Here is a 22,432-nt window from a genome sequence, read left to right on the forward strand (position 1 = left end):
CGTATAAGTGGAGCAGTCTCGGGGAACCACGCGACTGCTCTCCACCCTACGTCCGAGGAGTCAGAAGCCAGAAGCATAACAACGACTCTCAAGAAACATTGAAAATACCTGTTTCTCAGACGCGTCGATCCTGCTTCCGAAATATACAACGCAATGGCAACCGAAATGCAGTCCTTTTATACGCCCTCGACCTCGACGCACATCTCCTCTCACGCTCCAGCCGCGGTCGACGAGCTGATTAATAAATACTCTTCCACCATGTCGGGCTCTGCGAACCCAAACTCCTCTAGCATCAGCCATATGATGATGAAGAGCCCTCGCCGGAATGTCATACAGCGGTTTGCTGATCGTATTCGCCTCGAATACTACCGGTACGAAGTCACATTCGGACTCTACGTCATGACCCCGGGCGAGAAACTCGTGGCCAACTCCTTCGTGATGGTGGTGCTATCACTGCTTTTCTGGGCCCTACTGCTGTATTTCCCAACACTGCTCTACCAGAAGCTGACCCGCCTCGTATGGTTGTTGACCGGCCATAGCAGCGAGGAGATGGGAGCCGCTCTGGGCATCTTGGAGACTCATGTTGGCTCTCTATCTTCATCGTTTTCTGGGGATAGTGCGTTATAAGCGAGGCTGAACCAACGCGCATGGTATAAACATATATCTCAAAAACTATATGTTCTTTGATATTCCTTCTGCATCGGTGCTTTCGTATCGATGACATGAGGCGTTGGAAATCATTCGTGGTGGTACGTCTCGTTCAGCCTACTTCATGTCACCGTGCAAGCTAACAATGTTTTGTTCCGTCCCTAGATCATTACATATACTTTGTTCTTTATTGTGGAGTTAGCACGGGGCGTTTTGGTCTTCGCCTATGTTGGAAAGCGGCTCGCCGCAAAGATTTAATGAATTGAATGGTAAGGACTGACTTATAATGTGAGCACGAGTACTTCCGGGCTTGACAAGAGATAATGTGTACTCGAAGCTTGAGTGTCCAGCGGGATCTAATGCTAGTTCGCTTGGTCGGAGATCCGCCTTTTTTTTGTTTCCTTACATATACCTTTTGACTTCTTGACTGCCGGAGCAACTGTGGATAAGTCAAACACTGTTGACTACTACATGGTCATTGGTACACGCTTAGTAATGCTTAATGTCAAAATACGAGCCTGTGTACAATTAACCATATTAGATGTTAACGTACATGGGTGTTAATTTACATGAATAATGCACTGAATTAGGGGAGCTAGGAAGGACGAGTTGTATAGAAAATGCAATCAATTATCGCATCGCAAAAAGTTGTAGTTGGTTAACGCATTACGTCTGGGGGCAGGGAAAAAAAAAAAGAAAAAAAAAAAAAAAAAAACCAGTCAGGGAGAAAAAAGTTAAATACGAAGTACACCTTCAATAGGAACAGGACCGGAGTAAACACGAGGCTAGTGGTGGAGATAGAACCACACACCAGCCACAAAAGACAGCTCAGCCTTAGGGATTTGTTCGTCATCCCAGGTGTGCGTGGCCGGGGGTTTCAGTAGTTTAATTGCTTGGGGGAAATTCATATCGTGACCACTGACGACGATAATTGATCGGCAACCCCAAAAATAGTGCCACGCCCGTGAATTCGACTGCCTAATATCTCAAACTGACAACTTGGGTGTTTTCTCAATAGTGAATAGAAAGGCACATCATCTTCCCGTTATCCTTTTCATTGTCTTTTGTTTTCTTATTTTTTTTCCTCTCCCCTTCTGCATAGAACTCTTCTCTCCTACCGTTTTCTTCGTTGGACACTATTCTCCACTCTCCTTTGTTGCGTGCACATAAGCTTCCGCGGTCATTCTCTAATCCCCGATAGCTTCTAAGGGGTTGCCTGGGTTCCCACCATTGTCGTCAGCCGCCAAAACGTGGCCGTGCATGGTTCAGAACGTCTGATCATCAGCTCTTCCTGCCCGTCAACTCGGTCAGACCGTGGAATATATTTCCCCTTTCCCCGCAAGAAAACCATAATTCAACTTTCTTATCACATCGGCGAGGTCCGCCGGGAAGAGAAATTTCTTTGCGCCCCCTTGCCTAATCGGCTGACCATTCAAGATGGCAGCGAACAGCTACTACAACGCTGGGTACAGCAACAACCCACCAACATACGAACAAGCGATCCCTCATACAGACTCGTTCCATCGACAATCACCAGCGCCCACCTACACGGCTCCCAGTGGACGCCCCTATGCTGACTCCGAACCCCCTCACATACGAGACAGCCAACATTCCTTAGGGTCCGATCAGGGCGCATATGTAGCGGGTGGAAGATTAAACGAAGGAGATCACTATGCTGAGAACATCCCCCTGAAGGAGAACACTCAATACTCAAACGGGCCACCACCGGCCAACTGGATGCAGCAACCCACGCATTACCCCCCAGACCCTGCGATGTTGGAATCAGCCCCCAATAGAAGTAGAGGAAAGAAGGGCTTCTTTAAGAAGAAAATCCCCTTCGTCACCTATATCCTCACTGTGGTACAAATCGCCGTGTTCATCGCAGAGTTGGTCAAGAGCGGTATGTCAGACCACGAAGAATTATAAGATCCAGCTAGACTAACTGGCTCTGTAGGACAACTCACAGGAAACCCGATTCAGACGAAACCTCAATTCAATCCGATGATAGGACCCTCGGCGTACATCCAGATTAATATGGGAGCGCGGTACGCGCCGTGTATGAAGAATGTCGACAAGGTACAGAACTCTCCGGTCGACTTCCTCATGCCCTGCCCAAATTCAACAACGAATGCTTTGGAGTGCACCTTATCCGAACTGTGCGGCTTCAGCGGTGTTCCAAATCCGCACCTCGGTGGTTCCCTCGATGATCAGCCGGAGCCCAACCAGTGGTATCGGTTTATCGTCCCTATATTCCTCCACGGTGGTTTCATTCACATTGGCTTCAACTTGCTTTGTCAAATGACGATGGGCGTTGACATGGAGCGGATGGTCGGATGGTGGCGGTATGCCTTGGTTTATTTTGCCAGTGGTATCTGGGGCTTCGTTCTTGGAGGTAACTACGCGGCTCCATTCCAACCGTCTTCGGGCTGCTCCGGTGCTCTGTTTGGCATCCTTGCACTTTTCATCTTGGATCTTTTCTACACCTGGAAAGACAGACCGTCGCCATTTGTGGAACTGATTATCATGATCCTTGGTGTGGGAATCTCTTTCGTGCTGGGTCTGCTACCGGGCCTGGATAATTTCTCCCATATTGGTGGATTTGTCATGGGCCTGGCCCTCGGTCTCTGCATTATGAGATCGCCTAACGCACTTCGGGAGCGTATTGGGCTCGCCCGTAACCCCTATGTGGCGATGAGTGGTGGTGCCGGTCCCACTTCTGATGAAGAGAACAAAACCACGACTGGCCCAAGTTTCGTCAATTTTTTCAAAGGACGGACGGGCCCGAACTCGTCCTCCGAAACATCTGGTCCCTTGGGTTTCTTCAAGGGCCGGAAACCACTGTGGTGGGCATGGTGGTTGGTCCGGGCCGGAGCTTTGGTTGCAGTTATCATTGGGTTCATTCTTTTGATTGTGAACTTCTACAAGTACCCCAAGTCTAATTGCTCGTGGTGTTATAGACTGAGCTGTTTGGTAAGTCATGATGTTCTCGACTGCATCATTTGATCAATAGCTGACGAGTAATAGCCTGTACACGATTGGTGTGAACAAGGCATGGAGCCCTTTACAATTACCAATACTACCACGAACGGCAACTGATTATGGGCACTCTCCCTTCCGCCCTTGGCTACTTATTGATGACTGTCGCATTTGTTTACATAACGATTCCTCCTGCCTTCATAGCTGTAAACTGTTTTGGGCTCATACTCTGTTTCGGGACATCTTGACGGCATTTGACTGGCGGCGTTGAGTGATGATTGCCGCTTATTTCCTGTGCATTTATTTATTATACCCTTGCAAGGGCATCGCGTGTATAATCACTTTAGTGATGAGCGTCTCCCTCTCTGAGACGAATGGGATTTGATGACTACACTCTATACCTGTAACTATTGAAATTTACGATGTGGAGGGAAATACAGCCATCTAGATAGGCATACACACACACACTAGACTATCCGCTGTATCTTTTCCATTACGCGTACTTTGAGGTCGACGTATTACAAACGTGGCTGAGCCACGGATAGCACAGCCATGAAGTCACGCTAAATTTATCCCGTCTGGTCTTGACACGGACCGGCTGTGTGCCGTAATTTATACCGCGGGCGGTAATTACGGACGATTCCACTCCCGGCGATCTTGAAGGATGATCGATCCGCTTCAACCATTTGATTTCGTAATTTCCTTTTCTTTCTTTGGCTGCTCCAGTGCTATTTCACTCTATCAGTTGTTGTCTGTCTTGCTTCTTTCGCTCCAGTATTGCTGCATCTTCTGTATTCCACTTAATCTCTAACTTCGTACCGTTTGCCATCAGCCCTTGGATCTTCCGTGGCCTACCGTGGAGTTGAATGAAGCACTGTTGGCGCGATGAATTAAGTCTCTTAATCCAAATAGATTTGATGATAAAGCCATCGACTGGCTCCATAATACACCTCAGATACTCACCATGGCGACTTTAGCCGCCTCACCGCCATCGTCACCATCCTGGCCCAAACGACGTCCTCGGGCCTGGGCTCTCCGATGTGAACGCTACTGCTGTGCGGCGGCGTCTTTTTTCCCACTAGCATTCGTCTACGGTTTGACAACATGGGCGGTCTATGTTGAAGCCAGTATTGGTCTAAGGCCTTCGCGAAATTCTTGGATTGGTAGGTTACTCCGGTGATACTCGGAACCCGCGAGAACGCGCATACTGACTGCTTTGGGCCACCAGGCTTACCGACGTCGATTATCGGCATTGCCCTCTATATTTGCCTGAACGCCTCATATAGCGTTGCGGTATTCACAGACCCCGGCTCACCACTGTCGGCCAAGAGTCGACATGAATACAGCGCTCTGCCGGTTACGGAATTGCCAGAGTTCACTTCATACACCGTGAATTCAGTGGGAGAGTCCCGGTTCTGCAAAAAATGTCAGTGTCCTAAACCGGATCGAGCGCATCACTGTTCAACGTGTAAACGATGTGTGTTGAAGATGGACCATCATTGCCCGTGGCTGGCGACGTGTGTTGGGCTACATAACTACAAGGCCTTTCTCCTGTTTCTTATTTACACATCGATATTCTGCTGGGTTGATTTCGCGGTGGCGTCGAGTTGGATATGGACCGAGGTGCTCAATGATACGCGGTATATGGACACCATATTACCCGTGAATGTGGTATTGTTGGCCATACTCGGAGGGATTATTGGGTTGGTGCTGTCGGGGTTTACCATCTGGCATATTAGTCTCGCCGTGCGTAACCTGACCACGATTGAGTGTTTAGAAAAGACGCGCTATGTATCTCCGTTGCGGAAAGCGCTGGATCGTCGCCGCTACGAAAACATACTGGGTAACGGTCACAATGGCCAAGAAAACGTCGAACCAGAAAGCCTAGGGCATCGGCTTCAGGACTATGGCAATCAGATCTTGGACGCTCATGCAAATGCAATCCCCGGCGTCACCCGGCCAGAGGAGGGAGAGGAATCCCTGCCCGCATACTCTCAGTCGGGTCCTGGAGGCACTCCCGCTCAACAGGCCCTGTCGCGATCATATGCGGACTTGGAAAGGCAGCGCGAGCATGATCGATACCATAGTTATCTTGACGAAGAGGATAATGAGAAGATGCCGAACGCTTTTGATCACGGATGGCGTCGGAATCTCTTACACTTATTTGGTGAACGGCCACTCCTCTGGCCCATTCCTGTGCGCACTACTACTGGTGATGGTTGGCATTGGGAGCCCAGCTCGAAATTTTTAGAAGCGCAAGACAGGGTGCGACAGAGACGAGAGCAGGCGGCTAGTGATGAACAACAATACTATCGGGATCTCTACCAGCGTAACATGCACAACAATCGGAGCTGGCTTGGGACGGACGCAACACCGTCGATGTACGTACCCCACCAGCCGTCGAACGTCTATCAGGAAACCGAGCGCCCTGCAACGGGTGTGTCAATGAAGACCCTGGCACCGATGTCGCCGCGTCCAAGGCCGGGGGACAGTGATTTTGAAGATATAGAGGAGAGTCATGATTTGCTGCAACCCCGTAATGATCAGTTAGGTGCATCTCGAAAACCTGGGTTGCCCGCCCAACGACGTGGACAATCGAATGAATGGAGAGATTGGGATTAGCCCCGGTTGCAGCTTACATTTAGCGTCTTTTCTTTGCTTCTTTTGTTTATGTGCATACTATGATTTATGTAGGTATACTGTGTTCATATTACACGTGGATGTCCTCGCGGGCGCAATGGTTGCATGCTAGGCTGGAAGCCAGGAGTTATGTCAATATCAGTTTTAAATTATAGATATATCATGCTATGCTTTGTTATATTTTGTTATATTCTAAGATGTGTCCGTACTGGTGGACAACAGGTGGTGGCCATTGTTGATGCCTGAGAGCCACGGCAACAACAGCGCGCAACGTCATTTAACGACTGGACAGTTGGCATCAATTAATTCTGCAGCCAACCTCATCCTTCCGGTCAAATAACTCCGCGATGGCGTACATATAGTCGCTGCATACCCTTTAGTTCCACAGCATATGCGCCATTCACCAAATCACTCGCCAACCGCAAACCCCTAAACAACAATACCAGCCACCACCCAATCGCAAATCCATTCATCCGAACCATACTGGGCCCAACAAAGAAAGGCCCAACTCACAACACACTCAAAATGTCCCCATCCCTGCGTCGACTAATGAAAGAAGCCGCCGAGTTATCCGCCTCGCCTTCCCCACACTTCCACGCTCAACCCGTCTCCGACTCCAACCTCTACGACTGGCACTTCACAATCGCCGGTCCCCCCGCTCCCTCACCATACGCCTCAGGAATCTACCACGGCCGCATAGTCCTACCCCCAACGTACCCACTTCGGCCTCCGAGCTTCCGCTTCCTCACCCCCACGGGGCGCTTTGAAGTCAACCGGGAAATTTGCCTCAGTATCTCGGGGCACCATGAGGAGACCTGGCAGCCTGCGTGGGGGATTCGGACCGCGCTGCTGGCGATAAGGAGCTTCATGGACGGAGATGCGAAGGGGCAGGTCGGCGGCTTGGATGTCTCGGAGGAAGTGAGAAGGGATTATGCTCGCCGGAGTGGAGACTGGTGCTGTGAGGTTTGTGGGAAGAGCAACGAGGCCATTCTAGGGGAGTGGCGAGATTATTGCAAGGAAAACGGGGTAGAGGTTGGGAATATGGGCGACGAGAGGGTTGTCTCTCCTGTGGCTAAAGAGGAGGGTGAGAAGGGTGATGCCGATGCTCCTCAGCAGGAGGAACAGTCTGAGAAGATAGCGCAGGATGAGCCCGTAGCCGTATCACAGCAGCCAGTGCAGCAACCGTCGGCTCCGGAAGGAGGTGTTCAGGCTGTGTTTACTCCTCCTCGTCCTTCTACGTCTGTCTCTACTTCTGCGCCGGCACCAGGACCAGACGCGCAAACACATTTGGCGGCGGCGGCACCGCGTCAACCTGTTGCGCCGTATCCTGCGCAAGCTGTTGCCTCGCAGCAGTCCGAGGATCCCTGGCTGGATCGAGCTATTATCGGCGTGTTGGTTGCGCTGGTGTTTATGATTCTTCGGCGAATGGCATATTCCGAGGAGTAGTTTGGATTGTCCATGGTTTGTTTGGCTTTGGGTGACGACGGGTTCATCTATGTTTGGATTTTGGGTTTATTTGAGCGGTTGGCGTTTGGATGGATAAATGGATTTGGTACTTTGGAGTGAATCTACAAGACAGGCTTCTTGATACTATCTCCATCTTTCAATTTAGTGGATTTTATGGAGTATAAACGGTTATTTACAACCCCGAGACGTATTATAGTGGTAATTGGGTTATTGATATCTAGTAGGGAGCCCATTGACATACTCACCCAAGCATCTCGAAAAGCAAACTCCGCAGCAAGAGGAAGAGTCTCTATGCGTGTATTCAGTCCAATTTGGCAATTTCCGGACCATCATCTACCCCTTACACCAGTATACAGATTATCTGATCCGCCAGATGCCGAGCGAACCGTGCCTTATCCAGCTCACAATTGGCCTCGCACCGCATATAATAACCCCCGATCCACCTTTTCACGCAGATCTCGACTGACTCCCGATGGTATGAAATCCAAGTATCCACTCGCTATCCCCGAACCAACATGTCCGAGTCCGAAGACCGAGGCCGCATACTATAGAGATAAATATTGCAACCTAGACACCCCTATTCAATTGAACGTATCACAATAACTTATATACAATAGAACCAAACGAGGAAGGAAGAAAAAAAAACCAAAATGTCGATCGACGATACCCCGAACCCCCTCCGCATCGTGATCATCGGAGCTGGTATTGCCGGACTCAGCGCAGCTATTGCTCTGAGCAAACAGGGTCATCATGTCATTGTACGTATTCGCCCTCTTATGGCTATGCATGAAGACGCAACAGACACCTAACGGACTCAACTCAACAGGTCATCGAAAAGTCTAAGTTCGCACGCGAAACGGGCGCAGCTATCCACATTCCCCCGAATTGCACGGCGCTGTTGCAATGGATGGACGTTGACCCGAGGGACTTTGGAGGGACTTTGGTTGAGCAGGTAGAGTCCTTCTCGCCTAGTATAATATTGAATCATGCAGTGTGATATGGGCTAAGATAACCGAAGATCCATCGATACGATTCCAACGGCGAACTGAAGTACCAGAAAGAGCTCTCCGGGATCCGGGGACAGTGGCAGGCTGTATGTACATACATCTATACATCTCTACCCAGATTACCTTTGTAAACACCATAATCAAGGCTAACAAAATAGGAATGGTACCTCGTCCACCGCGTCGACCTCCACAACTACCTCAAAGAACGCCTCAGCCGAACCCAAGCTACCCTCCACCTGGGATGCAAAATCACCAATATCAACATCGAAAGCGACCAACCCACCGTAACGCTCGACGACGGCCGTGAGTTCACTTGCGATCTCCTACTCGGCGCGGATGGCCTACATGTACGTCTTTAACTAATCCACACACATCATGGTAGGAATAAAACTAACCAAACCAGTCCATGCTCCGCACCCACATCATCCCCAACTTCCCCTCCGCCTACCCAGCAGGAAAGTCCACCTTCCGCTGGCTGCTCCAAACAGAGGAGCTGAAGAACCACGAAGCCACAAAAGACGTAGTCGGGGACCCGGGCGTATTCGTTGAATGGGCAGGTAACGACAGACGAATCGTTGCGTACCCGTGTTCGAACAACAGGATCTTCAATCTGGTCGGGTTCATGCCGACGGCTGAGTCGGGCACCTACGGTGAAGGTACGCGGTATACCATGCACATAGAAATCAGTATTACGGATATGACGAGAACTGACGATGAGAACAGGCTGGCAAGCAGTTGGCGACAAATCGGCCCTGGCAAAGGGCTTCTCGGGTTTCGCTCCCTCAGTTGAGAAGATGATCGATATGGCCGGTGATGATCTTAAGGTGTGGGAGTTGGCCGATATGGAGAGAATGCCGACTTGGGTTAGGGGCAGGGCTGCCCTGGTGGGTGATTCGGCGCATCCGTTTCAGCCTTGTATGTTCCTTTTTGCTTTTCTCTCTTCTCTTGATGATCGTAGTTGTTGTAGTGTGGTTGATTTCCTTGTTGATATGAAGCTAACCAAATGGAAAAGACATGGGCCAAGGCGCCGCAATGGCCATTGAAGATGCGCTAAGCATCGCTACCCTGCTCCCACTGGGTACAAAGGCCGAGGATATTCCGTCCCGACTAGCGATCTATGTGAAAGCGCGTCAATCGCGGGTTGATTATGTCTTGATGTATACCCGGCTGAACGGAGCAGATGAGAACGATCCGTCTGTGCAGAGGATGACTGGTAAGACCCTGCCTTCTACTTTGCAAAATGACGATGTACATATACTGACTGGCTGTTACAGCTGCAGAGATGGTCAAGGCAATGGGTCTTTGCTTTGCGCATAATGAGATTGAGCATTCGAGGCAGCTTTTGGAGGAGGAAAGGGGGCGTTGATTGTACGAGGTAGGGTTTATAGTACACGAGGTGTTGATGTGGGGTAGGGAGCTTATGTTTTATCTGTTCATCTGGTGTATATATGATGTATATATGTGGGGTTCAACTGTTACCTGAATATAGCTGGTACAGAGAAGCATGGCTTTAGAGGACTTTCTACAATGTCATTGATGTCGGTAGATTATCAAGGCAAGAAGCATAACAATCGTAGAGTGGCTTAGGTAACCATGATCTGCGTGTCACATGTTGCACGACAAAAGCTTGGCACGTGCCCAGACCCAAATCCGGTAAAGTGTAAATCGAGGGCTATGGAGAAGACAAGGGATGGTGTTATTGAAAAGAATAGTATGGAGTAAAATTATCTTGGAGTACAAGCAAATTATTGTTTAATCAAGGCCCCATTGCAGGTAAAAATCAATCATCGGATTTAGATCGGAGACTAGCAGCAGTGATGCTGTGAAAAGTCAGGTCGCCCATGTGTTGTACTATATATATATTTTTTTGAGGTATGTACGTTGGTTGTCAAAATATTTAGACGCTGAACAACCACGCAACCCTGATCGACCATACTGCACATCTATTGGCTCGCTATAACAACAATCGATAGATTCCAGCACTGTCGAAGTACATATTATTCACATAGCACATGATATCGTCCTTCAAACGAGGTCTTGGCTACATGGCATTACGGCTCCTGATGCACCGTCGATAACTATGGATAGGTCGTGCTTGGGCACGTTGGAAACCCGGGGGACGTGAAGACCAGTCCCTCCACCGAACTACAGAATATACATGGGAAAACATTTGTCTTCGTGGATAATGGCTCATATTGACCGGATATCTAAGAGCACGAAGAGAATGGTGGCGGGACGAGATGTCTTGATCGTGACAAAAGAAGCATTCTTTGCCCAGGGGTGCAATTCAGCGATTTACAGAACTGCTAAAACATGACAGAAATGCGAGAAAAGGCCTGGCGTATCATTTCTCATCCTAAAGATGCCCGGAACCTATTTCCCCAAAGTAACTATTCCTGAAGTCTTTTGACGCCATTACCCATCCTTGAAAGTAGCATCGTCACCACCACCATTCCCTGAGGGATGTCAACCGTTTCATGTCATTTTTTGGTGTTCCCTTATCCGTCATCCTGCACGACTATCTATTTACCGGACGAAGCGGCGGGGACGGTCGGAGACCTGCTGCTGGGAAACCGGGATGACGTTGGTGGGGATAGAGTCGAACTGCGGTTGGTTGTGTTAGTCACCATCATCCGGGATCCGGTAGGAAATAGAGAGATCCATCACATACACCAATGCTCTTAAGGAGATCCTTGGTGTCCTGGTCAACGTCGAGCTTGCCAGTCTCGGAGTGCTGGCTGAAGTCGAGAGCGGAGACCTCAGGAACGTATTGATCCTTACGCTCACGCTCCTCCTCCTGGAGCTTGAAGGAGATACCACGAACGGGGCCGCGCTGGATACGCTTCATCCTATTGAGTTGAAAAAAGTCGGGTTAGTCGCGGGGGTGTTTCCTTCTTTCTTTCGAGACCAGTCCACATTCGTAAATTCAGGCACACGGGATTTCATACAGGTGAGTGGTGTATCCGGCAATCTATTCGAGAAATCCTTCGTCAGTTTCGATGTTTCTTTTCTGCAGTCGACCCGTGGATGAGATTTACCTTGTTGCGCAGGCGCTTGCTGGCAATGATGGCCACCTCATCGCAAAGCTTCTTGTTGACCTCGAAGTCAAGGGTGAGCTTGGGGTAGTAACGCTCAATGATGACCTTGGCGGACCGCTTGACGGTCTTTGTGCGAACGCGACCCATTTTGGCGTATTAGTTGTCGACCTCGAAAGCTGCGATGTTGTTCGGGTGGTTGTGAGGATGGGCAATTTTGGTGTGCATTCCGATTTCTGCCAAGTCTCGCTTAACGGGGTCGTTGGTCAGGTGATTGAAGATCACATGACTATCACCAACTTGCCATGACAGTGGTTCTTCCTTCTCTTGTGGGGGAACATGTGCAGTTCACCTCATTTTATTTACTGGAATTTACTCGAATACTAATTTCGAAAGAATGTTCTTCATCATCATCGTCAAATTTCGAATTATATCCATGTTCTCATTATCGCTGCCGCTGGGCGGTCAGTACAGGGTATGCAATGATGCATACCCGGCCCCAGCCTGAGGGTTCAGGCAGACAGCGTTAGCCCTATCCCACATTATCTTCCAATCGTAAAATCCCTCTTTCCACCACGAACTATTCCTCTTTCGGAAAACTCTCCATCCACCCAATCATCATTGCACATTCATATCAGTCTTTGGATCAGTACTTCTAACTTGGATTGAAGCCTGTCGGACATCACAACCTTTCCACTCCCCCGCATTAATCTAGAACCTCATCTACCTTCCTTTTCTTTTCCATACTCAACTCCCCACCCTCAGTAGCTGAGGTTCAACATATCACCCATATATCATGAGATGAGATCTGATTGCTATACTCAGCGCACGGCGACGTGTTGCAATGGGGCGGTGGGGGACGACTCTCATTCAATCAATGTGGGGTTATAAGAATACTAATAGCAATGTAAAGTTGTAAACATCGCGTTGAAAAGCCACCAGTTAAGAACTATGAGAAATCACTTCTACAGTCTGAGACTGAGGATGTTTCTTCTAAAATTCTTCGTACTAGCCATCCCAGAGATTGTTCTTGTCGCTATTCTACTCGATCAATATATCGCTGTCATGCATCTGACTTGACACTTGAATTTCGTATGATTAGCGATACACTCCGTACTTCTTCAAAGTAATATCCCAAGGTCGAGGACCTGACCCAAAGAGTTACTACCGAGCAAGTTTCAAGTCACTTCAACCTCCAGGCTTCCAGGCCTGCAATGTGCCTGAAATTGCCTAGCGTCAAGATTACCTACCCGAGAATAGCGCACCCCCTTTGAAGAAGTTGGCTCCTGTGACTGTCAATCACGTGCGACACTGACGACAACCTGAAGTCTCTGGCATCCATTGCGGGCTCACCACTAAACCCAGAAAGGCAGCGACTCAAAAACGCCGGCCCAAAAAACCGAGCATTCTGTAGGGTCGGGCCGGTTCTTGCAACGGACTAAACAGTCTTACTTCACCTAACTATAGCCATTGAGAGGGTCAGTTCGCGCTCAGATATATCGAATAAGCGCCGAATTCCAGCTTTCAAACAGCGTGGTGCTATCCGGAGAGCCTTCCCACTACTATATATATTTCCTTCCATCAAGTATAGGAGTTCAATTCCCCAGAAATACTAGTGACGGGTAAACAAAAATCAAATGATACAATAATGCAACTTGGCATCGTTAGAATGAGTCTTCACTTCCTCGTGATCTCTACCTTCGTCGTCTGTTTCAATATACCCGATCGTTGCGCATAAGCGTTGTTCCAGGATCCCTGACAGTGGGGATAGATATTAGCAATATATACTACCTCACCCTAATTACTCCATCCCACCAAACCCAGATCCCCAACGCACGCTGAACCAGCGGAGCCAAGATCCTTAAATAGAATCCCGAGAGGACTCGGCTCCTTCCGGCAGTTACAAACCGACTAGTACAGAGGTTACAATATACAAAGCATGTGTGTGGTGGTATCCACAGAGAGATTGGGACGAAACGCGATTGTCAAGAGGGTTTTAACTTTACCAGAATATGGTTGTCTATGGAAAATTTTAGAATTTCTCTGTACCGAGACACAGGCGTCTCGTGGATGTATACTATAATGGCTGGATACTAGTCTACCAGGCATCACCTTTGTGACGAAACGAATGAGAACTGAGTACACAGAAAAATCAAATACACCCCCCGACTCCCACTCCGGACACCACCTTAACCCCGATAATAATCGCCCCACGATGCACGTTTTGTTTTCAAGGGAAGACTGCTTAGTAGGGAATATCGCAGTTGAGGTAAGCGGCTGCAATAAGGGTTAGTATCATGTTTTTCCTGGAAAGATTTGGGAAAACCTTACACTTGGAGAAGAAAGCATAGCTCTCCGCATTCTCAAGAGCAGAAGCAGTGTCCAAACCATGAATAGCATCATAGCCATACGTCTCAGGACCAAAGATGCCCTTGGTATGGGCCATCTCGTGCAAGCTGGAGGTGGCCTGATCCAGGACACCGCAGGAGTTCGACCAAGCGGGGAACTTGGTGAAGTACGCAGGGCAGGTCCGGATACGCCCGTAGTATCCGTCCGTCTCGCCGTAGGCAGTCATGGTGAAGGAGTGGTTGTCAACGCAGTCAATGCCCTCCGGAGTGCAGTAGTAGCTCACGACACCCTGGTTTCCGTTCGTGGCCTCCGTGGCGATCGTCTCTAAGCGCCCGCGACGCGGTTGCGGGACTGGGCGTCGTTGGTCTTGAAGAAGCTGTAGAAGAGGTTGCCCGAGTAGTCGGAATTGCTGCGGATGAGGTTCGCGCCGGCGTGAGCCATCTGAGCCGCTTGAGCAAGTGCGTTGTCGATCATTTGCTTGCCCTCAGGGCTGCAGTTTTGGAGGGTAGCGCGCGCATCGAGAGGGCTGGCGACAGCGCCTGCGATAAGGGGAAGAGCAACGAGGGTCTGGAAGAAACGCATATTGATCGCTGGATGCAAGAAAAATAGGTAAGGCTGAGAAAGACAGAAGTAAATACTAAAGATTGACTAAGAAGTAATGATCGACAGCCACCAGGGCTTGTAACGAGAGTATGGGAGATAGAAAGAAAGACGATGGGTTTCGAGAAGACTATTGACTCGACGATCGCAAATCGATCTTTTATATCGATTCTGAACGGCCCGACAGGCTGTCGCTGACGGACCCAGCTCCGGCCGTTTCATTATGTTCCATTGATCTGTCGGTAGGTTGTCGTCCCATGTTTCACCATTGTAGTGTCGATCGCCTCCCAATCGATACAGTAAGAAGGCACCCACAGCTATGTCAGACCCACCGGCTCCAGAACTGATTCCCAACTGCTACCAAAGACACAGACGGAACCCTCGAGCGGCGGATAGGGAATTTGTCACGAGCAAGGGGCTCATACCAGCGACTGAAATAGATGCCTCTAGCCTTGTGATGCATTTTTCGCTCTCGCATCCCGTCTTCACTCCACCTCAGCCGTTCTGTATACTCATCGATGCAACTCTGAACGCCAACAGCCAAGACTCCCCTGATTAAAGATCCATGGTCGCGACACGCCACGGATAAGGGCTCCACGTGTGTGGCCAGAACGAAAAATCTCTAGAGCAGTGCTTGACTAAGCGGGAACAAGATTGTTTTTTTTGTCGAATCTTAGACAAGGAACCGGCTTATCTCTCCAGAACACGGAAGATCAACCGAGATATTGATCTTTCAGCCTCGAGTGTTTCTCAAAGGAAGACGTTGAGAGGCGGTGTTCGAGAATGTTACCTTACTTGAAACCCTACTTACCTTAAAAGAATTAGTTAGGGTCTGCCCTCCTGAAACAGTGAGATTTAGAGTTTAGGCTATCCCGATGCCTGAGGTAAAACATCAGACCCTTGTTCGGCTTTCCCGCGGGATACTCCCGGCGAAATGGATCTATCGACTCGACGGCGCGATTTGGACAAAGTCTGAGTGTCCTGTTTAATCTCGGGGATCGCCTTCCGTATAGGGCCAGGGCCAGGGTCTATTCTAGTCGTTTTAGATTCGTAGGATAATTCACGGCAAGTTGTGTGGTGAGGACTGTGAGGACTGTGAATATTAGTAACATATACGGTCTTTGATATTAACTACACCTCAATTACGTGATGGAAATCAAGGCTTTATTATAATACGCTGCGATGTTGGGTCATAACTTGGGTAATCCCGGTTGCTTTCTGCAGAAGTATCGTTTAATGTGCAGCTATACGGGGATCATGGGATTGAATATGGGGCTGCTGGCTGGCGGTGTCTTACCAATTAGTGCGTCTCTTATCCTGAAGATGCCGTCTCGCTTTTCAGTAGCACTTCTATCTTCCTCCTGACTTATATCACGAGTAAAGCTCGTCGCCCCTTTACGACTTTTAGCAGCTACTCAGAGTTAACGACTATCGCCAGCACCGGTAGCTCGTCGATGGGTACTCCAAGCCAGCTACTAATGGAGACGGAGCCTTCCGCGAGCTGCATTGCGCAAATGAAATATGTGAAACATTAATTTGTACCCCATTGTTCTTAATTACCCTTTGTTTTCGTACTTCCTTGCTGATTACATCGATACTTACAGACTCCCATATGCAAGAGAGAAAGGTATCGATTCAAGCAAGGAAACCTTCCTAGATCGACATGCCCGTGCCTTGACTCCAGTCCCTTGCAATTAGCCCCGCATACAGAACATCATTTGCCAGAGAGAAACCCCCTACAAACGACTCTTTATGACCGTCCATGCCGGAAGTAGGGGTGTTCGCGTGCCTGCTTGGCAGACATCCTTAGTGCCGGATCAAATTCAAGAAGGGCATCCAAAAGACGTAATCCATGCCGCTCCAGTCCAGGAATAAGCGGACTATTCCTGTCGCGCTTCCACTTAGGAAATGATGACTTGTAATCCGGGAAAGAAGTAACTCCCGGCCAAGAATCCTCATCCGGGGTACCAAGGAGGCTAGAAGAAATTAAATAAGATTAGCTTGTGACGGGAATGCCATGGAGTCAGGACACAATACCGGAAAATCTTGAAGATCTGATCGATTTCCGAATCGCCAGGGAACAAGGGCTTGCGGGTGCACATCTCGGCAAAGATAGCGCCGCACGACCACATATCTACTGCCGTTGAATATTGGGGGCCGCCTAGAAGGATCTCCGGAGAACGGTACCATAGGGTGACGACCTGCAGTACGATCAGTTACAATGTGGTGATGGGTTTCGGCACAGGGACACGATACCTCGTGTGTATACGTTCTCAAAGGAACGCCAAAGGCTCTTGCCAATCCAAAATCGGCCAATTTTAGACTGCCATCCCGATTGATCAGAAGATTTTGAGGCTTGAGATCACGGTGCAGAATCCGACGACTGTGGCAGAAATAAATGCCCTCGACTAGTTGAGACATGAACTTTTTGATCATGGCTTCTCCTAGCCCCAAATCCATGCTAAGGCCATTTGGGAGAGATTTACCACGTCCACCATCGTTGACAGGAAGAGCGTCCATGTACTTCTTGAGATCGGAGTCTAGATGTTCAAAGACCAGGTAGAGTTTATAGCCCTCTGAGTGGATGTTGAACAACCTAACGATATTAGGATGGTTTAACTCTTTCAATAGAGATATTTCACGGATAGTTGTGCTAGGAACGCCTTCGTCGTCTGTCTCCAGTCGGACCTTCTTCAAGGCGACGATCCGGTTGGGATGTGCAAGCTCACGCGCTTTGTAGACGACACCATAGGTCCCTAGGTATCAGTGTAAGATTAGTCGGGACCCACAGGCGTGTGCTAATGGAGTTCAGGCCACACCTTCTCCAATCTTTTCGATTTTCTGGTATTTCTCCATGGCGGCAGAAGGAGCCGTGACCAATTACCAGGATTAACAGACGTCTTGACAAACGTGGATCAAGCGAAGAATCAGATCAAACAGCTCGTCCAGGTGAGCGACAAGTGTCCCTACAGGATTTATGGCATCAAATACGTACTGACCACCGATGACCTCCGGGTCGCAGGAAATTAGAGCAGGGAAACAAGCGGGAGGTTCAGCTCTGATGGAGGGGACGTTGGGGCTCGCAAAATGGCAAATGAGGGGCGATAAATCACCCTGGACAACGAGACAACGGCTAGCCGAAGCGGGACTATGATTATGTGGTTCAGTATACTTTTGATCTACGAAAAGACCGCCCCTTCAGCCTCAGGCAGCAACTATACGAGACGCCGCCCGGGCCCCTCGAGACTATGAGGTAGAGCGATCCTGTATTCTTCTTCCACAGGAAGAAACAGTCACCCCACGTATTTGCACCATCATTTACTGACCATCGCCCGTTGCTTCATAGGACTGTGTGAGAGAGTATCGTAGCGGGGCCGGATCGCCATGCATCGGCAATGGGTTGGCAGGGAAACCATAGAGTCATGGCAAGTTGCCACAAGGCCACGTTGACCATATCTGAAGGGGCATAAAAAGTCTCCATAACTCTATCCGTATCCCTCTGGTACATCTGTGACCAGATTCTATCATGAGCATCGTGCGCAGTGGCTCATGTCAGGAATATGCGATTTGTCAACAGAATGCATTCCTGATGCAGAACAGCCTGATTTTTGCGAGAAAGAAAGGAAGAAAAGAGACAATCAAAATGAAAAGATGCACTTTTTCAAGGGGCATTTGGCACGTATAAGGAACTATTATGGTGACCGAGAAATCAGCTCGTCTCTTCACAATAATGTTTGCCCGGTGACATGGCTAACGGAATTCAATCGGGTTCGAGTTCACGCGCGAAGCTGGGAAGCGTAGAGCTTTCTAACTTATCATGGGCATCACTTTCTTTAGATCTAGTGAGGAATGAGAATGCAGGTCGCATGACTGCAAGGCTCCCAGCTGTGATTCCTAGGCCTGTTTCTACGTCGGACCATACTGCTACCCCGGTTGAGTCATCTAGTTTCTCCTGTTAGATTTCGAACAAAGTAGTGACCAGAGTCCTTACATAGAAAATTTGTCTTGGACAACAGGCGTACACAGGGCAGTCGGACGATGACAGCTGTAATTGCACTAGAATGATTACTGATCAGTGATGATCCAGTAGAAGCACCGAGGATATCAACTAACAGCCAGCCAAGTCCAAGAAGGACAACAATTCCAACCCTGGTACCGCGACTAACTTTCTTGAGATCTCGCAGCAGAATTGTAGGTAGAATACCGATAACAAGGTCGCACACGATAGCTGCACTGCTATTAATGTAGACAACCAACATCTCGAGATCATCATGACATTTGCCCGGGGCTGTCAATCGGTCCCAGTAATACGAAAGGGGCAAGCATTGGAAAATGCCAACAGCGAGATTCAAGAGTCCTGCAACAATGGTAAACACTATAACCGTATAGAGGATAGCGGAATAAATCCTCTGGAAACCAGTGAAAGGAAGTAGCGTAAGGCAGATTGCTACCCTCATGGCTATAGCTGCAACAGAATAGAGTTGGCCGATCCATCAGCACTGAGTATATAGGTCATTAGACTTTAGATATCATACAAAACCCACAATATACTCACTAGCATAGCCTGTCGGAAGTTGTCAATCCGATCATGGAAATAATCTGTCTTCTGACCAATGCCATATATTCGTCCAGTGATTCCAACCAAGGCAAACCCTAAATTGAACACATGATTTTGGCTGATTAGATATTGATAAAAAAAAGACTGTGCTGAAAACTCACGGCGGCCACGGCCATTAGACCATCATCCCATCCAAAATTCTTGACCATCTTGATGCATACATAACATCGGAAACAGGCTGTTACGAATGATAGAGTCCCTAGCACAGCCGGAACGGCAGCAACCGCATTGCTTCTACCATGTAGCATTATGGGTGGAGTGTGAGGTGTGTTGACATAACTATTGGACACCGTGCGAGAAAATTATGGAGAAAGCTGAAGCGACACAAGCGTCTGTCATATCCGACAGATGAACTCTGGATATCAGTATGGTTTATGAAACTCACAGATATCGCATACCCTTACCCAACACAATCAAAGACCCTTTCTAGATATTACGATACATGTCACATATGCAAGAGGAAGTCATTGGGGACAGCTGAGTCCTTATAACTCACCACCATGACCGGTCATATTTATTATACATTATTGAACAAGGATAAGGGGAATCCAGTAATAAGGTTATAAAAATATCCAGATACGTCTCGCTAGTGTATTGGAAGCAGCACAAAAGTACGGTTTGCCGATCAGTCCGCTTTGGCCAATCTTTTGAGAATGGACTTCCTACATCGAGTAAGTAGCTTCGCCTGTTTCTGATCTGTTGACGCTCTCACTCGCTGAGCATACGGGGATCGACAGCGGGCGCCAATTCTTTGACATTCCCGCACTCGTGGCAGGTGTCTGGAGTCGAGGAGGATCATTGCTATTGAACGGCAAGGGGTCTGACCTTACGTTTATATTCAAAGGCACTGGGTGATCGAGTCTTGGCCAGTTAGGCCCCTGCATCTTAAGCAAACCAAGCGAGCAATTCAAGCAATTTAAGCAGCTTCAGTGATCTACGTATTTGGAGTGATTGAATTATCGGCGGAATATGGCAACAAATGAAGGGAACTGCCGTAATGCATCACCGACTTAGTACCGCTGATGTATTTCTCATCCAAGGAATGATTTGATAGACAAATAGTATCATTCCATACTTGTAACCTGATAGTTATCTTAGTTATTATGCATGCACCAAAGAAGTAAAGGGCATTCTCCATATAATCTGAGCACATGACTATTTAAAAGAGGCAGATTTATACTTTCAGTATGTTCAGCCAACCCTGTGTTCAATCACATTGCTGACATTCCTCAAATAATATTATACTTCCCCGGAACTTAATATTGGATAATAGTAACATCAAGCTACTTCTTTGTATAATTATAGTGCTACTGATTATTCCTAAGGCTGCTCAGTATTCCCCAGATTATTAACTAGTCTGGAATGCATACATTACCGCCTGCTGCACTACCACACTACATTCGTCTACAGAAAGTCGTGTATCATAGCCAAGACTCAGAGTGGACGGTCCTTTACGAACTACCACATAGTCAAGGGTTTTAGAGCGATGGAGGGCTCATTTCCATTTTGGAGGTAGGTCGATGACACATACCTGAGCGTTTAGGCATCATCGTGGCTCGTGGTGTCATTGCGGATATGTTTTCCGCGCAGAGGCATTGCAGAGAGTCTCTTCGCTGCCGCTCCTTTTCTCAGACACTTTCCAGAACCAATGGTAGGACATATCGCAGTAAATTGGTATTGACAAGAGTGGAATTTCACTGAACCTGTCGTTCGTAATTGCGTCCATCGCACTTTTTGTGAGTTTATTTTGGTTCGATGACCATTCCTTTCATCTCATGGCCAGTATTACCGCATAACGCGGGCCGCTTTGCCTCTATTTCTCCCCTATATGTATGACAGCCTGGGCACGCACTGGGCCTCTTCGAATCCTGGGCTCTTTGTCGTCACCTGTCTGATCTTTTAAAAATTTCGCGACAAGTGGGACGGCTAGTGCCGCAAGGGCGCAGCCTATTCTGAGGCGTTCATGCGCAAGCTTCAGCAAAAAGCAAAAGGAATCGCTGCAGACATGGGCACTGTCTAGTTTAATTTAGTCTGCACAATGCTGTAGGAGTGTTTATTGCTACATCGATATGACTTTGTACCGCTAGCTTACTGCCAACTGAGAAACGATATAATAACCAAATAATGTCATTCATTATGTGCGGTCTGATAGTCACCCTAGTATATATCCATCGTATTACGGAAAAACAAAAAGCATCCTTCATAAAATCAAATCACGAGCTTATCCAAAATAGACATACTTGCACATCTAGGGCTCAGTGATGTCCCTAACGCTGCTAAAGCAAAATTGTGAGCTTCTATGACCTTGTAGTAGGGAACGAGACAATAGATTACATACCCCATTAACACGATTATAAAGTTGCTGATCATTTCCGAGGTTGCTCAGAGTCTATCAAATTAGATTAGCCTAGCTTGGGACCATCCAGGAAAATGGATACATACTGGGTTTGCAGCCTGATACTGCGCCGAGTGATCAACCCTAGGTTTACCGTCCGGGTACTGCGCTCTCTGCAGCTGTTCGTTGACTCTCGCTTTGGTCCACTGCGTCCTCGTCAGCGAGACTCTAATAGAGAATAACTAGAATAGAGATATATACCTGGTGCTCAGCAACAGCACCTTCGATCCTAACCCCAGCATTAACAACGCCATGGATGGCATCCGCCCCAGACCATGTACTGTTCAAGCCGGCTCCTAGGGCGGTATTGAAACCCTCGGAGGTTTTGTATGGACTCATAGTGGACAAAGCGGAAAGGATTCAAGAAAAGCCCGGTAAGCAAAGCCTTGGGGTGTATTGATTTTAAGCTTGATACTGCTGAAGCTAGTTTGACACTGATATCTAGGGAATATACGGCTTGATTTATATGTTCTAGTATATGTATACAGAACCTCCATATCACTGAGCGTGTCCTATTGTGAGATTGGTATCGATACATCAAGGCCATGGAAATAGAGGCGTGGGCGCGAGACTGAGTGGTTGGCGAATCGATACGACTGGGCCTCACTTTTCGCAGCCACAGACGTAGTACGCCAGTATAGGAAATCCTGCAATCTAGACGGCCCAGTATGGTCCTCTACGGTGTTTTCAATTGCCG

The 22,432-nt window shown here is 48.3% G+C and overlaps 10 protein-coding genes across 10 annotated transcripts; 5 read left to right on the forward strand and 5 right to left on the reverse strand.

The window, feature by feature from the left end:
- Positions 1 to 153: 153 nt before the first annotated feature.
- ANOM_005572 (serine palmitoyltransferase small subunit family protein) lies at positions 154 to 627 on the forward strand (the record flags this gene model as incomplete). The annotated part of the gene is made up of 1 exon (XM_015550829.1): positions 154 to 627. One exon carries the CDS (start codon positions 154 to 156, stop codon positions 625 to 627), a length of 474 nt encoding a protein of 157 aa, XP_015406569.1.
- Positions 628 to 2,085: 1,458 nt separating this feature from the next.
- On the forward strand, positions 2,086 to 3,744 carry ANOM_005573 (rhomboid family membrane protein; the record flags this gene model as incomplete). Its single annotated transcript, XM_015550830.1, has 3 exons — positions 2,086 to 2,548; positions 2,603 to 3,618; positions 3,673 to 3,744. The coding sequence occupies 3 exons, from the start codon at positions 2,086 to 2,088 to the stop codon at positions 3,742 to 3,744; spliced, it is 1,551 nt and encodes a 516-aa protein (XP_015406570.1).
- Positions 3,745 to 4,422: 678 nt separating this feature from the next.
- ANOM_005574 (DHHC family palmitoyltransferase) lies at positions 4,423 to 6,246 on the forward strand (the record flags this gene model as incomplete). Its single annotated transcript, XM_015550831.1, has 2 exons — positions 4,423 to 4,787; positions 4,853 to 6,246. Exons 1-2 carry the CDS (start codon positions 4,589 to 4,591, stop codon positions 6,244 to 6,246), a joined length of 1,593 nt encoding a protein of 530 aa, XP_015406571.1. The 5' UTR covers positions 4,423 to 4,588.
- A 543-nt stretch (positions 6,247 to 6,789) lies between these two features.
- Positions 6,790 to 7,710, forward strand: ANOM_005575 (putative ubiquitin conjugating enzyme (UbcF); the record flags this gene model as incomplete). The annotated part of the gene is made up of 1 exon (XM_015550832.1): positions 6,790 to 7,710. One exon carries the CDS (start codon positions 6,790 to 6,792, stop codon positions 7,708 to 7,710), a length of 921 nt encoding a protein of 306 aa, XP_015406572.1.
- A 671-nt stretch (positions 7,711 to 8,381) lies between these two features.
- ANOM_005576 (uncharacterized protein) lies at positions 8,382 to 10,104 on the forward strand (the record flags this gene model as incomplete). Its single annotated transcript, XM_015550833.1, has 8 exons — positions 8,382 to 8,489; positions 8,558 to 8,683; positions 8,750 to 8,824; positions 8,897 to 9,085; positions 9,142 to 9,394; positions 9,462 to 9,653; positions 9,751 to 9,951; positions 10,013 to 10,104. 8 exons carry the CDS (start codon positions 8,382 to 8,384, stop codon positions 10,102 to 10,104), a joined length of 1,236 nt encoding a protein of 411 aa, XP_015406573.1.
- Positions 10,105 to 10,911: 807 nt separating this feature from the next.
- ANOM_005577 (40S ribosomal protein eS17) lies at positions 10,912 to 11,988 on the reverse strand. The gene is made up of 4 exons (XM_015550834.1): positions 11,777 to 11,988; positions 11,687 to 11,709; positions 11,410 to 11,587; positions 10,912 to 11,342 (listed from the first exon to the last, which is right to left on the reverse strand). The coding sequence occupies exons 1-4, from the start codon at positions 11,921 to 11,923 to the stop codon at positions 11,265 to 11,267; spliced, it is 426 nt and encodes a 141-aa protein (XP_015406574.1). The 5' UTR covers positions 11,924 to 11,988; the 3' UTR covers positions 10,912 to 11,264.
- Positions 11,989 to 14,018: 2,030 nt separating this feature from the next.
- Positions 14,019 to 14,704, reverse strand: ANOM_005578 (putative metalloproteinase; the record flags this gene model as incomplete). The annotated part of the gene is made up of 3 exons (XM_015550835.1): positions 14,019 to 14,050; positions 14,105 to 14,411; positions 14,462 to 14,704. The coding sequence occupies 3 exons, from the start codon at positions 14,702 to 14,704 to the stop codon at positions 14,019 to 14,021; spliced, it is 582 nt and encodes a 193-aa protein (XP_015406575.1).
- A 1,768-nt stretch (positions 14,705 to 16,472) lies between these two features.
- ANOM_005579 (cyclin-dependent kinase) lies at positions 16,473 to 17,752 on the reverse strand (the record flags this gene model as incomplete). The annotated part of the gene is made up of 5 exons (XM_015550836.1): positions 16,473 to 16,698; positions 16,760 to 16,923; positions 16,979 to 17,478; positions 17,542 to 17,662; positions 17,722 to 17,752. Coding segments are annotated over 4 exons (951 nt in total), but the record flags the coding sequence as incomplete, so codon positions are not given.
- A 730-nt stretch (positions 17,753 to 18,482) lies between these two features.
- ANOM_005580 (uncharacterized protein) lies at positions 18,483 to 19,179 on the reverse strand (the record flags this gene model as incomplete). Its single annotated transcript, XM_015550837.1, has 2 exons — positions 18,483 to 18,674; positions 18,745 to 19,179. 2 exons carry the CDS (start codon positions 19,177 to 19,179, stop codon positions 18,483 to 18,485), a joined length of 627 nt encoding a protein of 208 aa, XP_015406580.1.
- A 2,499-nt stretch (positions 19,180 to 21,678) lies between these two features.
- ANOM_005581 (uncharacterized protein) lies at positions 21,679 to 22,074 on the reverse strand (the record flags this gene model as incomplete). Its single annotated transcript, XM_015550838.1, has 3 exons — positions 21,679 to 21,729; positions 21,783 to 21,881; positions 21,937 to 22,074. Coding segments are annotated over 3 exons (288 nt in total), but the record flags the coding sequence as incomplete, so codon positions are not given.
- Positions 22,075 to 22,432: the final 358 nt, after the last annotated feature.

Source organism: Aspergillus nomiae, assembly GCF_001204775.2.
Source record: "Aspergillus nomiae NRRL 13137 chromosome Unknown contig00147, whole genome shotgun sequence".
Taxonomy (NCBI): domain Eukaryota; kingdom Fungi; phylum Ascomycota; class Eurotiomycetes; order Eurotiales; family Aspergillaceae; genus Aspergillus; species Aspergillus nomiae.

Bases quoted from the DNA above. Each gene is read 5' to 3' on its own strand.
- ANOM_005577 (XM_015550834.1), bottom strand. From the start codon at position 11,923: ATGGGTCGCGTTCGCACAAAGACCGTCAAGCGGTCCGCCAAGGTCATC. The intron at 11,710-11,776 runs GTAAATCTCATC...TTTCTCGAATAG, and splicing joins GCAAGCGCCTGCGCAACAAG to ATTGCCGGATACACCACTCA. The intron at 11,588-11,686 runs GTATGAAATCCC...TCAACTCAATAG, and splicing joins GCCGGATACACCACTCACCT to GATGAAGCGTATCCAGCGCG.